This window comes from Nannobrachium achirus (genome assembly GCF_963921795.1).
Source record: "Nannobrachium achirus genome assembly, chromosome: 4".
NCBI lineage: Eukaryota > Metazoa > Chordata > Actinopteri > Myctophiformes > Myctophidae > Nannobrachium > Nannobrachium achirus.
In genome coordinates, this window is record NC_137813.1 from 56,607,356 (window position 1) to 56,629,270 (window position 21,915).

The 21,915-nt window shown below is 42.4% G+C and overlaps 2 protein-coding genes across 2 annotated transcripts in view; both read left to right on the forward strand.

Annotated features, from left to right (window-relative positions):
* Window positions 1–21,915, forward strand: part of LOC308283021 (uncharacterized protein) — a gene marked incomplete at both ends in the record, with an annotated part of 211,104 nt that overhangs the window by 170,665 nt on the left and 18,524 nt on the right. The gene's annotated exons all lie outside the window — the stretch shown is intronic.
* LOC308284159 (keratin, type I cytoskeletal 50 kDa-like) lies at window positions 8,153–16,169 on the forward strand (the record flags this gene model as incomplete). Its single annotated transcript, XM_080724709.1, has 8 exons — window positions 8,153–8,438; window positions 8,875–9,080; window positions 11,194–11,276; window positions 11,699–11,855; window positions 12,623–12,784; window positions 13,498–13,623; window positions 14,970–15,190; window positions 16,055–16,169. 8 exons carry the CDS (start codon window positions 8,153–8,155, stop codon window positions 16,167–16,169), a joined length of 1,356 nt encoding a protein of 451 aa, XP_080580835.1.

Here is a 21,915-nt window from a genome sequence, read left to right on the forward strand (position 1 = left end):
GCAGAGAGAAAGGTGGGACTTCCGCCGTGTGAATTCCAGTGCGGTGTTCCTGTAAATCTGACAATGAATTCTGACAAGAATACACCTATTAAGAGCGAGTTAAAAACTACAATACATTTTTGTTTGTTTTGCTGACCTGCATCACATGACGTAACTTCCCTTAAAACGCAGCACTTCCGCCAAAAGCAAGCACTTCGTCTAAGCTGACGCACAGCGCAGGTCTTGCCCAGGTCTTGCCAGGTCTTTCTCAGGGGGATTTCTCATAAGTCCGACATCTCATTGCCCCGACAACGTGGACACGGCACCGTTCTCAGAAACCTGCCAGGCACTTCTCTTTCAGGACTTTGGTTAGGCCTCCATACCACACCATGGTGGCACAGTCCCCCCCCCCCCCCCCCCTGCATGGCTGTAGTTTAACATGCAGCTACAGTAAGGTTGCTTGATGTGGAAGCACACTGAATGCATGTCAAATCTAAATGTATTTTTTATTTTATTTAATAAAATACCGGTAGGCCTATTGCCATTTGTTCCTGCTTGATATGATTCATGGCTTCTACTGTATGTATGTTTGTTTGTTTTTTTAACAATCGTTTCGTTTTATAAGATAAAACCTTTCTTTGTTGACTTATCTTATCGACAGGCCCCAGTGACACAACAAGGCTCCCTGCAGAAAGATTAATATTTGACTAGATGTGCATTTTTACACAGCAACTGGGTTTTTTGAGGTTGCACACACACACACACACACACACACACACACACACACACACACACACACACACACACACACACACACACACACACACAGACACAGACACACACACACACAGGGACGATTCTAGGGTAGAGCGAACGGTGCGGTCGCACAGGGCCCCGCACCTGCAAGGGCCCCGCGCTAGGCTTGGTTAATTCTCTCTAGGTCGTCCTCAGACGAGCCTTCCATCGTCGCTTCCAGTCGTCCCGGTTCTCCATACATCTGGCCAGCTCGTTGGTACTTTGTGCTCCTACGTCTTTCTTGAGTACATCCACGTATGTTATTGTGGGACGTCCTCGTGACCGGTGCCCATGTGTTGGTTCCCACAGCACCAGTTTACTGGCAGGAAGCTCCTGGTGTCTTTGGCAGTGTCCTGCTAGTCTCATTCTTCTGGCAGCAATTTTCTCGCTCATCCTTGGTATTCCCTCATACAGGCTCTTGTTGGTAACATGTGCACTCTTACTGATGTTAAGTACTGCACGCATCATTCTGATTTAGTTTTGTTTTCATATTAAATGTTCACACAAACACTGCTATCTGCTGGACGGAGACAGAGCCTGTCAACCGATTGGCTGTGATATCTCCCTGACAACCAGCAACAACCAGTGAAACGACTGACTTCGCTCAGGGCCCTGCATTTCTCCCAGACGGCCCTGCACGCACACACACACACACACACACACACACACACACACACACACACACACACACACACACACACACACACACACACACACACACACACACACACACACACACACACACACATACATACATTCATATACATACATTTTATTGTCACATCAGTTTTCTAAGCTTGAAAAAGTGGGTGAAATAATTGTCTTTATTTTTTCTGTAGGCCACAAGCCATCATTTGTGGTTTCCAGAAAGAGAAAAGGAAGGAAAACAGGTCTCATTATTCCAAATATTCTAAAGCATTGTAAGGCAGGTTTGTGTACTCTCTTTACTGTGCGCGTAAAATCCAATTGATACCAGTGATGATAGGCCAATGTGAGCCCATAAACTCAAACTCAAAGAACTTAGAATGGTCCATTCATTCAAACATTAGGAACTACTTATCAAAGCAAAACATGTGCGTATAGCCGTATCCGTATACACACATTCTCTGCACCCGCAGGTGGAGGGATTCATATAGTAGATCGGGTGTTCTCTGGTGAGTTCCAGCCATCCAGCAGGTTTATAGGTTATAGAAAGGTTCTCAGGTGTGTCTGTGTCTAAGCTGACTGGCTGCGAACCTGGAAATCCAGTCAAAAATTAAGAGAGTGTCAGTGATTTGTTTTAAATTCGCTTTGACCTTTTCTTTTCACAGCTAGTCCAATGGTATTATGTAGGCCTATATATGTTCCCCGACTGTTTTTATTGTATTTTGACACTTGCTTTGGCAATGTTTTCTCATGCCAATAAAGCTCCTTTGAATTGATTGATTGATTGATTGATTGATTGATTGATTGATTGATTGATTGATTAAAGACTTTGTTAGAAGTTTGCATAGAAAAAGGTACAGTTTCATGACGACACAGTTCACTGGTACACGGTCAACTAAAAGGAGATCCTAGTAAGCTTTTCGGCTTATTTACACAGGAAACCATTTTAGTATCTCATATAACATTGAATGACAGAAGGATAGAACACAGTACTATGCAGTAGAGTAGAGTAAGAAAAAACAAAAAACAAAAATAAACAGCTCAAAATAATACAATAGAAGGGTCAGGGGAAGGGTAAGGCTGGGCTAGGATTATTTTTAAATGATGTTAGGACACTCCTTTATAAGGCCTTTGGTAAGGAGTTCCACATTTTGGTGGTATAGCAGTAGAACGAGTTTGACCCTTTGTTTCAGCTGACTCTGGGTTGAACGTGATCGAATTGGATTGAATGGGTATTATCTCTGGGAGGTTTTAGTCTATTGCGTACAGTAGATCTGATTGTTGAGCACCCGTCTTTGTTTGCCGTAGTAGCACAGAGACACACCTATACTTTATCTTTAAATGAACACTGAGGACACAGAAAAGTAGGGATTCATTCGGGTGGAGAAGATGGAGTTGAAATAGCTGATAACACATTCCAGTGACTCAGGCAATGTGCTAGTGATCGCTTTGTGTGGAATGTCTTTGCCTCCAAAAGGAATGTACAAATTAGCACATACAGGCTATATTAAAGCAAAAGCTTTGCTGTAGTTCTCAACCTTTTCAGGCTGTGACACCCGGAAATAATCATGATTATTGATTGATTGATTACTTTTTGATGCAGTAATCCAATCCAATTATATTTTAAAGGTTTACAAAGTGCTGCAAAGAGAATCAAAACGATAAATACACTGTATAAGCTAAAACACTGAGAAACAACAGCAAAAACACAACAGTAAAATAAGAAACAAAATAAATACAATAATCATCGTTCTTTTCATTTCTCTTCAAGGTATTCAAAAGGTCATAAAAGTCCTTAACGTTTCACTTCACTGTCATCTGGGGACCCCCTAAACATGTGGAGTTGAAGTGGCTCATTATGAATTCCATTGGATTTACAAACATGTTTTACGCATGTAAATAAATGTCTAAAAATACAAGACAGGCTGTAGAAGGTTGAAGCAGACAGCTCTCAAAGATATGGCATATGGTGAGAATCAAGAAATAATCCAATTGTAACCTAAATATAATTAGCCTGACTGCAAGCGTCAGACTTTTCACACACTACGTTTCACTTCCCACCAACCGGGGGTGGTAACGTGCGGACTGATTTATCAGGCTAAAATATAATGTAGTAACACACAGGGGCGTCACAAGGGGGTGGGGGAGTGGGACTGAGTTACTAGGGCCCAAGGTGGAGGGGCTTTCATTATTTTATACTTTAGCTATTGAAAAATAGCAGATATACAAGCTCACAGCACGGCACCGAATGCTGCGCTGCAAGCTTGTAGATCTGCTATTTTTGAAAAGTCGTGAACATGTTTGAATATAGGTATTTTTTAAGCAAACATTTGTAACTCAAATTTTGCTTCTGGGGGGTCCCTGGAACTCAATATTTTGAGATGGGGTCCATGGTCAAATACATATAATTTACCCCTGGTAACACATATATTACTTAACCCGTTCAATCTGGGAAAGTATCTGTATAGGCCTATCATAACTTTCTCAGAAATGTGTTTGTTTCAAATCTGTCTGTTTGTGTCCAAAGTTTTGAGTCAGAAAAAGGTTAAAGGTTATCTATGGCTGGCTAGGTTATCTCATGGCCAGCCCTAGATAGTGTTTGGCCCTCACCAAAATTCTGACCATGCAATACATTGATGTCAAGACAGACATATATAATTCCAACTAAATCCCTGACACATTGGTCTATATGTTTGAGAAACAATATGAGTGCATCATTTAAATATGCCTGGTATCCTCCCACTCAAAATGAGTGCAAACTCCACCCAGCCGTATGTTAATCCTCTTAAATGAGTGCACCCGCTCATTGAAATAACAATGAGGTAAATAACAGTAACTGATGTATGGAATAAATACCTGAAGAAGAGAGAGAGGTGGAGAAAGAGTATGGTGACAAAGTTACAAAAGCATGAAGGGATTATTTGGAGCAATTTGTAACATTGCTAAACACATTTTATACAATATACATTTCTTGAGTGATATTTACAATTTTCAATTTAGGCATTTAGAAGATTCATACCGGTATATGTAAGCAAGGTAAACACAAGGTAATACATCAAATGCATATACAGTACATAGTAGGGGTGTAACGATACATTTTAATAGCGATTCGATACATATCACGATACATGGTTGACGATACGATACATGGACGATATTGGTTAATTCATGGCGATACGATACGATTCGATTCAATGATTTAAAATCGATATAGTAACTATTTAGCAAAGAAATTAAATATGTGTGAAAGGTGTAGATAGTGCAGGTTTTTAAGGGAAACATGTACTATTATGGTTATAAATAAGTAAACACAGTGATTATCCGCCAAATACATGGTCATTGTATATTGACAAACCTGCACCTTGAGATTTCACACATTTATCGATAGACCAGAGTAGCTATATGGAAAGGAAAAGTAATTAAACCACTCCTTTTAAAATGTTCTTCTTAAAAATGCTAAATACAATGCACAAGTAGGTAGAATCGATACAATCGATTCTTTGCACTGCCGATTCGATTCGATACAAAATAAAACGATTCGATTCGATTTTAGCTGTTTTCATTTCGATATACTTCGATTTTTTAAGTTAAAAACGATATTTCGATACAGTTACTATATCGTTTCACCCCTAGTACATAGTAATCTATGACACTGGTTCTCAAACTAGTTTGGTTGCAGTAGGCTACCCCTTGTACTGACTACAGCATTTTGCGTATAACATTTACACACAAGTCCAGTTCCAATGCCAATATGTTCAAAATAAAACAGCATTAGGGCAAATAAACATTGCATTCTGTTCAGTTGTACTCGTCAAGGTATTGATGTAATTTGGTTTTACAATTTACAGATGAGAAGGTTCACACCAAAGACTGTCAATGTTTTGTCATTACCCATAACAGTAAAATACATCTGTATTCCCATTTTCTCCACCCTCTGTAGTACCCCCGCATACCCCTAGTGCAGGGGTTCGGGGCACCCCTATAAATATTATTTTCATCCGAGGCACCCCTACATTATATTCATAATTTTCCCTCCCAGCACCTTATATTTATAGCATATTTTAGCGATGTTACGTGGAAAACAATATAGCCATTTTGGTTAGAACTGACTGAAAGTAACTTTGCACTTAATTCAAGTTTAAAATGATACTAAATATATGTTTAAATGTCCAAATAAATTTCAAATATTTTCAAATTATCTCGCGGCACCCCTGGACTGCGTTGCGGCACCCCAGGGTGCCCCGTCACCCACTTTGAAAACCCCTGCCCTAGGGGCACACGCACCCCCATTCGAGAAACATTGATCTGGGATCATAGGTAAACCAGGAACGTATTATTATGGGGGAGGTGGAAGTACTGGTGACAAGAACTTCTAATCTACTTTCACCACTGTATGTCCAATACTTGTTCAGCAGTTTATGGAAGAAGTACTCGCATGTTTTAAATGAAAGTATCAATACCCTCTGGTATAGAAATGTTACAAGTACAAGTTAACGTTTAAGGTCCCATTTCACAAGTTTTCAAATGTATTAAAAAATCCTTTGAGAACAGCAGATCTACAAGTTCACAATGCGTCGCAAACCGACAAGTTGCGAGCTTGTAGATTGCCTATTTTCAAATTGCTCAAGTATACAGTATACAGGTCTGAAGTGGTTTAAACATTTTGTCAAAGTAACTAGTAACTAAAGTTTTCAAATAGTGGAGTGAAAGTACAATATTGGCCTTTCTCGGATACATTTATAGTGTAAAGTAAAAAAAAAATACTACTTGAGTAAATGTACTCACTACTTACTTTCCACCACTGCTGTTGAGTACTAAAAGAGGTATTACATTTTGTATAACACGGTTCTATTGTGAAAATAGCAGATCTACATGCTCACAACGCCTCACGCTGCGAGGCGTTGTGAGCATGTAGATCGGCTATTTTCACAATGTCTGAAAAAAAAAGAAGAGTTTTGTAAGTTTTTTACACAGGTTTCTACAGTTTCTTGGGCTGGATATGGCAGCCTGGAAAGGTTGTTCAAGTGCAGCTAAATTTGACATGTTAGTAAACGTGCCACAATTAACAATAATGCATTGCACCTGTGCAGCTGACCTACGGAACCTGGGAATATACCATTCTGTCAAGATGGGGAGAATAAGGCCTATAATACCTTGTTAAAGTGACCATTTTGTTAAATTTTGCATTTGTTGTTATTTTACTGTAATTTAACAACATAATAACCAGCACAGATACATTCATGGATTTATATTTATTCATAACTTTTATTTTCCCCCCCTGGACCCCGGTCCCCGGGTATGGCGGCTGCATACCCCTGCCATACCCAATTGACGCCCCTGACTACTGCATGCTCACTAAAACAGTAAGAGTACAAAGATGCATTTAGGAACCAAGTGGAATGTAGCGCTGACCTGACCTGACCACCTGGCATGGGACTGGAATGCTGCTCAGTCCAGCGTTGATGACAGGGTGTCTTGATGGGTGACATTTAGAAGAAGAGACTTTCACCTATAGGTCAACAAGGTTTTTAAGTTGCTTCCTTTTGTGTAAGATCAGAGTAAGAAAGTCATTATTATTTATCCATGGCTTATCTTTATTTATCCATGGCTTAGTTGCTAAAAAAAAAGGACAGGCAGGTGAGTGTTTAGGCCCTACTTGGCACTTGCCCTGCCTCCCTTACTGGTCTTCATCAGGGTTCTCTCGTTTTGACAAGTATTGCCAATTATTAAATCATTGTTATAGATTACACAAAGACCACATTACAAAAAAGGTATACAAATGTAAGCACATATTCACATTTCAAATCACCCATTGTCCACACTCATGTCCCAGGTTCTGGATGTTTAGTGCATTGGTTCTCAACCTTTTCAGGCTCACAAGTCACAACGCCTCGTGTTGTGAGCATGTAGATCGGCTATTTTCACAATTTCTCTCTCTAATATTTGACATTTTGGCCAATGTTTCATTTGTAATTTTAGAGGTATTAAAAGGTCCTTAAATTATCACTTTAGAAATGTGCATAAACCCTCTATACACAACTTTGTTGGTTTGTTTACTGTTGCACATTAAGTTAATCATCTGGGGGGTCCCGACCCACCGGTTGAGAACCACAGGTTTAGTGTATGACAAATAACAATAAGAATACTAGATGGAAATAAATTCTGAGGTAAAGGGGCATACTGTATAACAAACAACGCCAAAGAGTATATACAGAGTAATTGCCATACTGTGGGAGATGACTGACTACAATGCATATAGTCCACATAATATACATAACACATGCTATAAAAATAAAAAACTTGAGGAGTCCATTTGAGAAAGGGAGAGAGCAATCTATCTCATCATCACTTATATTCAAATTGGTGGGGGGATAACTGCATCGTTAACACCTGATGTGATGGTTGAACGAGGATCTACATAATACAACCTGTATATCTGGTCAAGAGGAATCCTCTAAAAGGCGGCATAGAATACTAAAAGCCACCTGACGACAGGACTGATGACCCCTATGGTGAGTCTGCTGACCTCAATCTGATAATGACACAGTCACATTGCGAGCTATTTTACCTGCTGGACCCGTGCAAAAACCAGTTATTCGGTATTCTAAATGGTCGCCCCCTCCCTCATGTTGCACTATAAAAGGTGCTGGTGTCAGACCAGTGCTTCACTCAGCCCTCTCCTCTCCATTCAGAACATAAAACCTGCCACCGACCAGCCGAACCTCCGTCAACCATGTCTTCTCATGCCTCTCTGCCCTCCATCGCCCTGCGGCCCAGCGGCTTCCTTTCCAACCCTGCCACGATGGCGCCTCAGTCCCTCCTCGACCCTCCAACCAGTGGATTCTCCTACAACCCTCCGGCCTCTCCCGTGCTGCAGTCCGTGATGTGCGGTCTTGATCCCCGCTCTTACCTGAGAGCCGGCAGCATGTACGGCGGAGCGGGAGGTTCTGGCGTCCGCATCTCCCAGGCCACGTCCTCCACGCTCCACTCTTCGTCCGGCTATGTTCAGGTAGGGGTGGGCGATATGGTGATAATTATCGTCGAGACGACACAATTTCTCCACGATATGCCTTTTCAGAGGTATCGTATCGTGATACAATTGAGGGAGCCTTGTACAAAATCCTGTTTAATCGTTAATACAGAGATTCACTGCAGAATTCAATTTAAACCTGGATGTTGGTCTAAATCAGTAGTTCTCAAACTTGTCAAGGTCTCCGTTTAACTCTAAGGGTCCATTTGGTTTCATTTGTATACCGTCAGAGTTACATACTTGTAAAGTTCAATTTAGACCTCCCAAAAGGAACCCAGAGAGTCTAGTTTTTGTCAAGTAACTTGAAAAAATATCCATAAAAATCGACTTGAAAAAATAATCAGATAAAGTCGTGTATCGCGATACAGCTTGGGACAATATGGTGATATTGTATTTTTTTCCATATCGCCCACCCCTATGTTCAGGTGGCGTCGACATCAACGACAACAAGAAGGCCACCATGCGGAACCTCAACGACCGCCTGGCCACCTACCTGGACCAGGTGCGCTCCCTGGAGAAGGCCAACGCCGACCTGGAGCAGAAGATCAGGCTGTGCCTGGAGCAGAGGGCCGTGCCCGAGACGCACGACTGCACCGCCTTCAAAATCACCATCAGCCAACTCCAGGACCAGGTAAGAGCAGGAGCGAGCTTCCATTGAGTTAACCCATTTAGGGCCTAGAATTATTGAATGCTTTAACCAGTGAAAAATAGCAGATCTGCAAGCTCACAGCGCGGCACCGAACATATTTATTTATTTATTTATTTTTTACTTTTTTATCCCACGATTTTTGTAACCCATTTTTTCACCCGGTGCCAATTGCCTAAGCTGTGATCCTGGGCTCTACACTCCCTCTGCCAACCTGGGGAGGGCCCCGAACTGAGCTCATGCTTCCTTCAATGCATGAGGAGTGAGCAGGCCGCTTCTTATCACCTGACAGGGGGAGCTTCCCCGGTTGGACGTAGCGCGTGGAAGGAACACGTTATTCCAACCAGTTCCATTCCCCTCCATCAGGCGCCCCGGCTGGCCAGGGGGAACATATTTATTTTTAAAGCAAACGTTTGTAACTCAAATTTTGCTTGAACTGCTTCTGGGGGGGTCCCTGGAACTAGATATTTTGAGATGGGGGTCCGTGGCCAAATACATATCAGTTTGGGGGTCCTTCACATGAAAAAGTATGAGAACCACTGACATAGTAGTCTCTCAAGAACAGACTAACTGAGCTCCAGTTAAGTGAAAAGGACCTTTTCTTTGACGATGGCTGGCCAGATTGCTGACATAGAAACATAGGTTTTTCAAAAAAAAACTCAGAAGGATTCAAAAGACACTCAAAAAATAGCAGATCTACAAGCTCGCAGCGAGCTTGTAGATCTGCTATTTTTCAATAGTTAAAGCATTCAATAATGAAACACAATACTCTATACCCGTTGTTAAATGAACTGCAGCGGCAACGGTGTCAATCTCACCAACCAGTGGTTTTCAACCTTTTTCATATTATGAAGGTCCATTATTTATTTGGCATTTGAGCCACGGACCACCGTTTGAGGAGATTTAGCCTCTCAGAACCAAAACTTTGAATATTTTGTTATTGTTGGATAAGGTTTTGTCCACAATTCCATGCTGTATTGATGTGTTAGGAGAGTTAACAGGCAAACATTGATCAAAATATCAATTCTTCCACATTCTCTAATTGTGTAGAGTTCTTGTAAATTAAGTAATGCAGTTGTTAAAAAAATAATTTAACTCTTGAGATTTGGTTTCATTTTACACTCTCAAGAGTTACAGATCTGTAAGGGTCCATTTGGTTACCAACTCTCCATCATTTAGCTGGGGACCACTGGAACCTCCTCAAGGACCACTGGTGGTCCGCGGACCACTGGTTGAGAACCACTGCCATAAACTCACATAATATTACGCTGGTTTTCAGAACTGGTCACTCTCTGTGACTTACTTGCAACCTGACTTCCCTATATTGGGCATGTCATTATTGACAGATTTCTAGAAAAATGTACTGAGTGAACTATTTTGAAACCTTTTGGAATGTTATTTTAAATGCTTGTTGAACAGGTTAGGCGTGGCCATTACAGAGACACTCCTAGCCTAAAGTATCCCCCTAATACAAAGCACAATGGGAGCCAGGAGGGCCCACTAACTGGTTATGTAGGTCATGACATGAGGTTTGTTGCTATAGCCTCTCTAGGAATGCTGAACACTAAAACCTTCAACAAAAACTAAAATAGTTGCATTGCCAAATGCTCTGTGGCTATCAAATTGAGGTCTGGGGAAACCCATGGGTCCAGGAGGTGGTAGAAGGGCATTCCACAGCCAAATCAGCTCAGTTTACCCACTGTAGCCCTATTTTCTTTGATCTACAAGCTCACAACAACGCGTCTGCTATTATATTTGAGCACTGCTAACCGCTCCTACATCTGGCTTTGTGTGTATGTACTGTATGTCCGTCCGTCCGTCCGTCCGTGTGTCCGTCCCGCAGAGCTTGGCATTGGCCAAGCTTTGCGGGAGGCTTAATGGAATTAGCTTAAAAAAGGCACCGCTCACTTCACACTAGGTGTGATTTGTTTTTAAAGGAAAAAAAATTGAATAATTTATGGCATGGGCCTACCTGGCACACAATGTTTTCAGATGGGGGACTTCGACCAAATACATCATTTTAGTGTTCCCTTACATGGACATGTTTCACTGATCTAGCTGTTCAGCTGTTAAAACGTCTACTGCTTCCTCACTTTAGATTTCCAAAGCGGTCGTGGGCAACGCTGCAATCTACCTGGCAATTGACAATGCAAAGCTGGCTTCAGATGACTTCAAAGTCAAGTAAGTATTGGGGAGGAAACCGATGTCAAAACAGATATACTGCTTTATTCTCTTGTTGTTTGGGTTGCATTTCAATTGGGTGAATGACAGCATAGGAACAGAGACAGAGAACAAGTTAAGTGGTATTGTTTGTTGGAGGCTGCATTTAGCCCTCTTTTTCATTGCTCTTTTTCAAGCCATTAGCAGATAGAAATAGAGTGTGCATTCTATCACTAAAAATGCTTGTAGATATGCTTATTTATGTATTTACCAGGGACAGTGCAAAATTAGTCAGCATGGTTCTAAAAAAAAAGGCTAAAAGTGGTAAAAGCTTGACTTTGAGGCTAGAATAAATACTTTAGCTGGGCACTCCCTGGTACCTGCTCAAGACCCCACTTTGATATAATCATTGATATACTGTACCGTCTATCTCCTTCTCCCAGGTATGAGAGTGAGCTGTCCATGCGTCAGGTTGTGGAGGCAGACATCGGCGGTCTGAGGAGGGTTCTGGATGAGCTGACTGTGAACAGATCCAACGTGGAGATGCACCTGGAGGATCTGAGGGAGGAGCTGATTAGGCTGAAGGTCAACCACGAGGAGGTAAGATGTTTGGAGGTTGAAGATCACACGTATATACTCAAAGCTGTACCTATAGTCCTTAGGGGTGTCCTTCTTGTCTACCAATATTGTTCTCAACACCGATCTGTAACTGTCTCTTTTGGCCCACAAACAGTTTTCTTATCAGCACAAAATGTTGTTGATATATACCTGGGCATTATTAAAGAGATTGGTGTCCCTCTATGTTTTTGTCATTATAGGCTAAATATAAAAAGGAAAATCCAAGTTGCTTTTAAAGATATTATGAAAAGAAAAGAAGAAGGACAAGAAGATAATAAGAAAAAACTTGCTTAAGTGGTTACACTTTTCATTATTTGTTGTATGACAAAGTATATTGGGCACGCGGATGTGCAGGCTTTATATTTTTTATGATGTTCTTATCCGGACAGTACCAATTACTTTATTTAAATTTGTAATTGTTTATCAAATAATCAATTAAATAGGTACTCATTAAGATCGGGAATGCATTATTTTATGCTTTAACTATTAAAAATAGCAGATTTACGGTACAAGCTCACAGTGCGGCACCGAGTGCCGCACTGCAAGTCGTAGATCTGCTATTCTTGAAAAATCTTCAATATTTTGACCCAATTCTATAAGTGTCTTCTAAAATCCTTCTAAGGTTTTTTGAAAAATCTGTTTCTAAATCATTGGTTCTCATTGGTTTCATGTCAAGTATAAAATAATTCCAATAATAATAGTTGCACCCCCTACAATAACACTGTGCATGGTGTGTGGTTCTCCACCAGGAGGTGCTGGCGCTGCGTTCCCAGGTGGGCTGCCAGGTGAACGTGGAGGTGGACGCGGCCCCTCAGGAGTGCCTGGCCACCGTCATGGAGTCCATGAGGGAGCACTACGAGAAGGTCACCGCCCAGAACCGCCTGGAGCTGGACACATGGTTCCAGACCAAGGTAGGCTAAACCAGTGCTTCTCAACCAGGGGGGGGGGGGGGGGGGTCCCAATTTATTTTGGGGGGTCCCCAGATGATTAACTTAATGTACAACATTGTTTTCTCACTCAACAGTAAACAAACCAATCATAAAGTTTGAGTGTATTAGAGGTTATATGAACATTTCTAAAGTGACAATTTAAGGACTTTTTAATACCACTAAATGACACAATGTTCACAATTTTTTGCCTCTTATGACAATTTGGCCAATGTTTAATTTAATTAAACATTGGGGTGGGGCGGGGGCATTATTCAAAAGTAGGCTATTTTCATAACGTTTTAAAATTCAAATCATAAATACATTTAAAAAAAGTTAAGAAGAATTGAAAATAGCCGGTGTACAAGCCTGCAACGCGGCACAAAGTTGTGTGTTGTGAGCTTGTAGATATGCTTTTTTCACTAGTTTGTGTCCCGGGCAAATTTCTCTTTTGGGTCTTGAGCTAAAAAAGTTTGGGAACCACATGGGCTACGCTACACCAGTGGTCCCCAAACATCTTCATGTCAGGGACCCCCACATTCAAATGTATTTGCCCACAAACCATCTGGACCCCATTGAGAACCAGGGCACTGCACCACACACTATTTGTAGTGTACATCCCATTTCACTTTGATCCCCCTGTTTGTTCAGAACTTGTGTTGCGTAAGCATGGCATTAACGTTGGTGTCCATCCACAGACCACCGAGCTGAACCAGGAGGTTGCTCAGAGAACTGTGATCCTGGATTCGTCTAAGAGCGAGATCATCGAGGTCAGACGGACGCTGCACAGTCTGGAGATCGAGCTCCAGGCCGAGATCAGCAAGGTACGACCCGGTCACCCTTCAATATCTCATGTCCTTCAACACTTACTGTACACCAGGGTTCCCCAATTAATTTTCCCCAAGGGCCGAATCATGTCTAGGGTACCAAGCCGAAGGGCGCAGCATTGTGGGGGGCGACGGCGGCGTTCCCGCTACTCCAGCGACAGTTCAGATATCGTCGTTGTCTGGAGAAAATCTTTAGTTCGTTTTGCATATATAATTTTAAAAATGATTTACACTAGTGAAAACAGACGATCTACAAGCACACAACGCCTCGCACCGCGAGGCGTTGTGTGCTTGTAGATCTGCTGTTTTCACTACTTTTGTGAGGCGGCCTTGACTGATGAAGCAGGGCTTTACTTTGCGAAAGAACGTACACATTTGGAGATACAAGGTTTCCAGCCGACAACGGCCAGACAGTAGCCCCCCGCGGGCCGTAAATGGCCCGCGGGCCTCCTATTGGGGAACCCTGCTGTACGCTGTTCACACATTTCATATGCATTTCGATTGCACAAAGAAAAAAAACAACTATCCCATGTTGGGTCCTCGTTACGGTTTTTGCTTCCGCTGACTTCAGGGGAAACTGTTTCCGTTGTAGTGATGACAGGAAAAGGCCACTGACGTTATCATAAGATGGTCTGCTGACATCAAATCCTGATCCCGCCTCCCAGTAATATTATAAATTACAATCCATTTTACGATTTCTTTAATTACTCAAAAGGCCTCGCAAGGCCAAAAAACGTAAGCCTCAAAGGTACCACAATTTAACGAGAACACAGAACTGGATCCGAATTGTCGAATTGAAAGCCTGCAGTGCCTGTTTTCTAGGTCACGGGTCTTCAAAAGGGGGTCCAGGACCCCTAGGTGCTCCTCAGAGTTACTACAGGGGGTCCTCCAAATCTTTGTGTGATAGAAACCTTTTTTCTCCTTTTTTATATTAACCACTTGAACCCTAAGGTCCATATTCTGAGAACTTTAGCCAAAAATAGCAGATCTACAAGCTCACAACGCTTCGCAGCGCTACATACTGAGTGAAAGGTCAAGTTTATTAGGCCTAAGTCTTGACGGTTGAAGTGGTTAAATATCTGAAAACACACATTGACATGAATCCAAAATACACCTGATGATTGTGCTGTCAAACGATGAAACTATATGGAATCTAGGCTGTGGGGGTCCCTGCTTCATCTCTCTCTCAACTAAGGCGTCCTTGGCCTGAAAACATCGAAGACCCCTGTTATAGGTGCCAAATGTTCTGGTCCAATTGCAATGGAAAAGGGATCTTATACTGTAGCGTCCAATAATCCAGCCCCTCTCTCTCTCTCTCTCTCTCTCTCCTATCTATGAAACAGAAAGCGTCTCTGGAAGACGTGCTGGATGAGACCCAGAGCGGCTACGCCAACCTGTTGGCAGGCTACCAGAGACAGGTGGGCATCCTGGAGGAACAGCTGACCCTGCTCAGGAATGACATGGAGAGCCAGAGCCAGGAGTACCAGATGCTGCTGGACATGAAGACCAAACTGGAGATGGAGATCGCAGAGTACAGGAGACTGCTGGACGGAGACCTTGACAGGTACAAAACGGCAGCGGATTTACTATAGCCTAGCTACAAACAAATGCTGGCGTTTGAGAGCTTGGATTCAAACGTTTGTTTCAATTTTAAGTAGTGCTGTCCGAGTTAACTAAATTAATCGCAATTAACTCACCGTTATGTTAATCGCGATTAATTATTTTAATCGCAATTAATCGCATATTTACAAACATTGGCTACAATATCGGCTATATTGGCTACAAGGTCCATCCCTGTTGATGTAACAAAAAATACAATGTATAATTAAAGCATAAAGGTGGACACAACAGTAATCATTTAGCAGATCCTTATACCCATCAGCTGCAGTCTGTTTAATGCAATACCATTATGATTTATTCAGGTTTTTAATTGATTTTGAATAAAAGATTAACATACTTTCGCATAAATCCAGCAAATATTTCCACTCCCAAGTTAATAGGGCCACGAAAGACTTGAAAGATATCCCTCTAAGTTACATTGTGACCTGATAAAAGCTGATGACTTATTTGCGATTAATCGCGCGATTAACTACATAAATCTAATCGTTGGACACCACTAATTTTAAGTTAATGTGCAGTTAATTTGTTATGTTAATATATATATATATATATATATATATATATATATATATATATATATATATATATATATATATATATATATATATATATACACACACACACACACACACACACACACACACACATACATTTGGGCTACGTGGCAGAGTTTGTGAAGCCCTGGTCTCTTGTAACCATCCTTTGTTCCATTTTCTCTCTCTCTCTCTCTCTCTCTCTCTCTCTCTCTCTCTCTCTCTCTCTCTCTCTCTCTCTCTCTCTCTCTCTCTCTCTGTCTCTCTCTCTGCAGAACCATGACCACCAAGACCACCAAGGTGGTGACCATCATACAGGAGGTGGACGAGCATGGAAACGTGATCTCCAGCGACAGCACCACCAACACCAACACTGTGATCATTGACTGAGTGACGTGTCTACATTGTGTGGGCCCACTGGAAGCCTGGTGTACTGTGCTGCATTGTGTGTAAGCCTGATTCCTCAATAAAATCCACAGTGCCACAGTGCTTGTTTCATTCGTCTGAGTTTGTTTATGAATGACCCTCAATAACGTTTGCAGTGGTTTTCAAAAATGGCACATCGAAAGGCACAATCTCAATACACACCTCCTAATCATATATCTGTGCAAAACAGCCTCCATATCATGGGTAATTGCTCTTGGCACATCTGTGATTTATTAATGGCAGTTAAAAAGTCTAACAAATTAAAGTTATACCATGTAACTTTTTTTATAAAACAAATCTTAAAATGGTCCTAACTGTTAAATCGCTAACGTTTTAGAACCCCCACTCCGTTATTTTCAGCTTCAAAAGCCTTCTCTTTATATGTTTTCTATGAGCCGTGAGGGGGGGAGAATTTCGCGGCAATATGACGTCATCATACTACCGGCCAATCACAGCGAGGGTTATACACTGCCGGCCAATCACAGCGCATCTTGGAGTGGGGTCGCTAGGGCGGCCATATTTGTAGTCTCCCGTGTGTTTCTATACTCGGGTGCACGTTGAAGCTTGGGTGAAGGAGTGTATCTCCGGAATGGCTGAACGCACAGGAACCAGGGACCCCTCAAAAGATAGATCTCGGCGAGGTGGAGGCAGACGCGGGGGTGTGAGAACCGAAAAACGGCCGAAAGACGCGGACGCGACCGAGGTTTGCTATAGAGCTACTGACCACAAGTTGAGCAACTTACACAGTATAGCTTTAAGCCCTATAGTCCACTTGCCAGAATCTGAACCCTGGCATATAGAGTACACCAAGGTTTTATGTTAGAAATGTTGAGTATGGGTCCCCAGCATGTAGAAACTGCCGGATGCTAACTTGCATATGTTGAGCAATTTTCATAATTTGTATAATTCGATTTATTTAGCATAATCCCCCATAATAATGGATAATATGTCAAAAACTGATTGGCCGATTTGAACAATATTAGAGTGGATTTGGGGGTTATTGAGGATGCTGAATCCATTTCTGACATTTTCTAAATTCAAAATGGCCGTTTTAAACTGGAAATGGCCATATACCAACTGGAAAATCAACAAAAAAGTATCAAAATCACCCCACTTTAACTTGGTATAAGGCCATTTCTGGTTTAAAACGGCCATTTTGAATTTAGAAAATGGATTATTGCTCAACATAATTATGCAAGTTAGCATCCGGCAGTTTCTACATGCTGGGAACCCATACTCAACATTTCTAACATAAAACATTGGTGTACTCAATATGTCTGGGTTCACAATGGGGCTCTATGGGCTGGCAAGTAGACTACTATTTCATCCTTTCACAAAAAAAGAAACCGATTCACAAATAAGTGAAAATTGAGGCTACAAGCTCACATGTCACCGCCTTAGAAAAAAACAAAACAAACAATAGATTTGTGGGAAGTAAAGAAGCCACATGTGCACATTGTGCAGCCATCGAGATCTGGTGTAGCCTAAATAAAAAAGTGCAGGCTTGCTTGTCACATTGCATTCTCTGTTAAATTAATGCAACCAAACTACTGATATTCATTGGATATTCATTAGATATGACTGTATGTGAACTGTGAGTCAAGAGTGCCCTCTTCTGTCAAAATGGAGAAACTGTGGAACTCGTAATATGAAATGAATTCTTCTGTATGACATCCCCCTGCATGTTAAGAACACACTTCAATAAATAAATAAATTCAATATCTGCAACATGTCTGGTATTCGTATCACCAGATGGTTTTATTATTATGTGGTTGGCCTTGGAGGGCACAGTTTTGGTGGCATGTACTTGGGCCATATGTCAAATCGACCAGGCTTCATCGGGACACGCATGCATGCTATTTGTTTTGCTAAGAGATGCGTTATATAGTCATGGGGTCATCAGGGATCTCCATATATGGGCATAATAGGGACAAGGACTGATACAGAGATCTCCATAGGCCTATATGGCCATTAATGTATCAGTGAATTCATTTTCCCCATTGACTTGAATGGGGGAAATTCAAATGGTAAGACGAAATTCATTTGCGAGATTCGCGTCACGGCAACCACACTTTCAATTTCCAAATGCATCTTCACTTTCACTTCATTAGTTTGGTTGCCATAGGCAACCACAGTTCTTGCCCAACTACTCCTCCCACAGTTTGACGGCAGACGCTCAAGTCATGTCAAATCGACCGGCTTCGTCAGGAATCGTGTGCTTGCACTTTGCGATGAGATATGTTGTTGTTGAGATCATTTATTTGTGAATTAATTTTCCCCATTGACTTGAATGGGAAGATGCTAAAACGGCAACCACACTTCTTTATACTTATTGGGCATGCAGAGCGCAGGGCGATCGGCTGGATATGTATATGTATTTCAGCGTACCCCCTAGTTGAAGACCGTAGCCCAATCAGGGACCAGTGTCTCTGGCAACGTCATCATTAACAGCCAATGAGGGACCAGCATTCCTGGTGATGCCACTGGTGATGTCACTGGCATCTCCAGTGTTGATGCCAGTGGCTGGCGCACAAGTAGCAAGTTGGCACCTCGATAGAGTGCAGTTCTAGTTATGCCATGCCTTTGGGCCATGAGTTTAAAAAATAAGAAAAACAATAAAGAATGGCAGTAATTTTAAGCAGCAGACCAAAGACCAGATGGAGGGATTATATCTCCAAACTGGCTTGGGAACGCCTCGGTATACTCCCTGAGGGAGTGGAGGAAGTTGCTTGGGATAAGGAAATCTGGAGGTCTCAGTTGGAACTGTTACCCCCGCGACCCGATTCCGGATAAGCGGTTGAAGATGGATGGATGGTAATGTATCATTAATGACAATCTGTTGGAGTATTACAGTATAATATTCAGCAAACAATGAACATGATTGGCCTACTTTAACCTCTAATAATATCTTCTTCGGCGTTGGGGAGAAAATCCTGTTTGACGATGGAGTAAAGACTTCAGTTGGATTTTAATAACTGGTAAAGTACAGTCATGCAGCCCCCATGTTCCACGTATGCCTAATTTATCCCATAAAACGAACAATAACACATTTATTACAAGTCAGCTCGCCAGCACAGTGGCCTTGTGGTTAGAGTGTCATTTGAATGATTGGGAGGCCAAGGTTCAATCCCTGCCCTGGCCAAGTCATACCAACGACTATAAAATAAATAAAAAATGTCATTGAGGGCCTCCCTGCTTGGCACTCAGCATCAAGGGTTGGATTGTGGGTAAGTCCCTGCCACATACTACCAGAATGTCCAGAGGGCAGCAGCTGCAGGAACAGGCGATACAGTATAGGCACCTGAACTAGAGGCCAAACGGCTCGGCAGCCTTTGGTTCCCAAGGCTACTTACTTACAAGGCAGCTCACAACACAATGTGACATGTTGTGCACAACACCGGTGTACGTCAAGGTATAAATCAGGCATATAATGTGACACAGTTCAGTGCAGGCTTGCCAACCTTTCACTGCCAATCTGAGCTTGTAATATTCAGATGAAACAGTGGCAAGAACTGACTCATCTGCCACAGCAACAGGAGATGACATCTCCACCTAGCCTATAGCCTGCATCTCATTGCCTCACTTCTTGCCATTTTTATTGAAAATGTTTTATTTTTTGTTATATCCATACTATAGTTTAGTTTAGTTTAGTTTATTAAGGATCCCCATTCGTCTATACCGTAGTGGAGACTATTCTTCCAGGGGTCCAAGCATAAAACATCACAATACAAAGAAAAGAAAATGCAATACAGTGTTATATTAAATCATACAGCCTTTCCATGATGGACTCTGCATGGCAGGGGCGTCCTCCTCCCTGAGCCAGGCCTAAGCCTGACGAGTGAATTAGCTAATGCTAGATGTAGAACAAGCTCATTAACGGTACGCTATGCTCTCTCTCCCGCTCAAGCACTCACACAAAATGTGCATGTGCAGCCATGCCAAGTCTGAGAGCTTCTACACACACAGGGGGAGGACCCGATCGATCAACAACTATTTTAGAGGGCCTTACTGTAATGTGTGGAATGACAGATGATGAATAGCCCTGGATCTTTGGAAAAAAAAACAAATACTTGTTTCCCCCGTTTCTGAGATCCGGGGCTGCATGATGCTGCTTAGTTCAGGGTCATCATTTGGCGTCTCAGGGGATAGCAGCGGCCACCGCCTAGTGTTCACATTTAACCTCAAATTCTGTTCTTTTATGTATATTTTCCCCAACTCTGAAAATGTTTTTGAGTGGTGCTGACTGCTACAATACGTGACTGTGTGTATGTCCATGAAAAACACAAGGGGTTTCCCAAATCAAATGCTGATGTTATATGTCCCTATATCCTGTAACATCATGTGGGTCTATCAACATCATCAGCACCGCTCACTTCTCGCGGGTGTGATTTTAGCTGATTTAGCTGATTTCAGATTAATGCTCAGTGCATCTCAATCCATGGCCGTTAATTTAAATGTGAGATGTTATAGATATGTGTTTTATCGTCTGCAACCAACCACAGATTTATTTATCACTTTCAATCTGGCATCCCAATGTTGGATATGTGTGTCATTATGGGCAAACATGAAAAATATATATATTTTTGCTACTCCTTTTCTCAAAGTATGCCTCTGGCTTAGTTTGTACCTCTTCTCCTTTTTCTGTTCGTAGTCATGGATGCCAGTTCCCACCTAATGTCGTGTGGGAGATCTGACTGTTCCAGACCGTACTTAATAACTGATAGCTTGCATAGCGTCTTGAGACTAGGAGCTAAGTCCAAGATGTACAGGTCGAGGGGTCTGCACCCGCCAAAGATGATACGATCTCCCACCACACAACAGCATATCCCAGACCTCCAAGACAGCCGTTTTCCCCTGTGTTTGAGTTTCTTCCAAGAGGTCTCTGGATTGAATTTCCACAGATCATTCAAGCTCCCATGGTAGTTGTCACCACCAAATATGTACATCTCTCCATTGTAGACAATGGCTGAATGGCCCTCGCGGCCTTGAGGAAGAATACGTGCAGAAGGCGTGCTCAGCCAGTGGTTGGTCTCCGTGTCGAACACACTGATGTTGTTGTAGTGATCATCATCTTGGTCCCCTTGGCCCCCAAATACAAACATCTTTGCCCCGACGATGGTGGCAGAGTGACATCCTGAGGCAGGTGCCGGAGTGCCTCCGGTGTTAATTAAGGACCAGACCATTGTGGCGGTGTCCAATTTGTAGATGTCATTGGTGCATCCAGACGGCTTGACTCCTCCGAAGATATACATGACCTTCCCCAAGACACAGGCCGAGTGGCCACACCTTGCCTCTGGAACAGTCCCAGAAACGTCGGGCTTGAACCATCTGTGGGTGTCGACACCAAATGCATAAAGCACATCGCAGAAGTCCCCTTTCTCAGTAAACCCTCCCCAGATGTGGACGGTGTCTTCTATCAGCACGGTTGTGTGGTAACGCAAGGAGGGAGCTCTTCCAGTCGTCACAGTGGGCAACGTCCAGCGCAAGGCCTCTGTGTTGAAGACATGCACGTGAATCTGGTCCATGAACCTGTTCCACTTCTTTGGAGGGTCATATCCTCCGAAGAAGTAAACCTTTTGCCCCACTGCCACAACAGCATGGATGTCTGATATTCCCCTTGTCCCTTTCAGATGGACCGTCCAGCGGTACATCTTGCACCAGGTTACACTTTGGGTAGAATCGAATGAAATAAGGCCTTATGCTGTAGCGG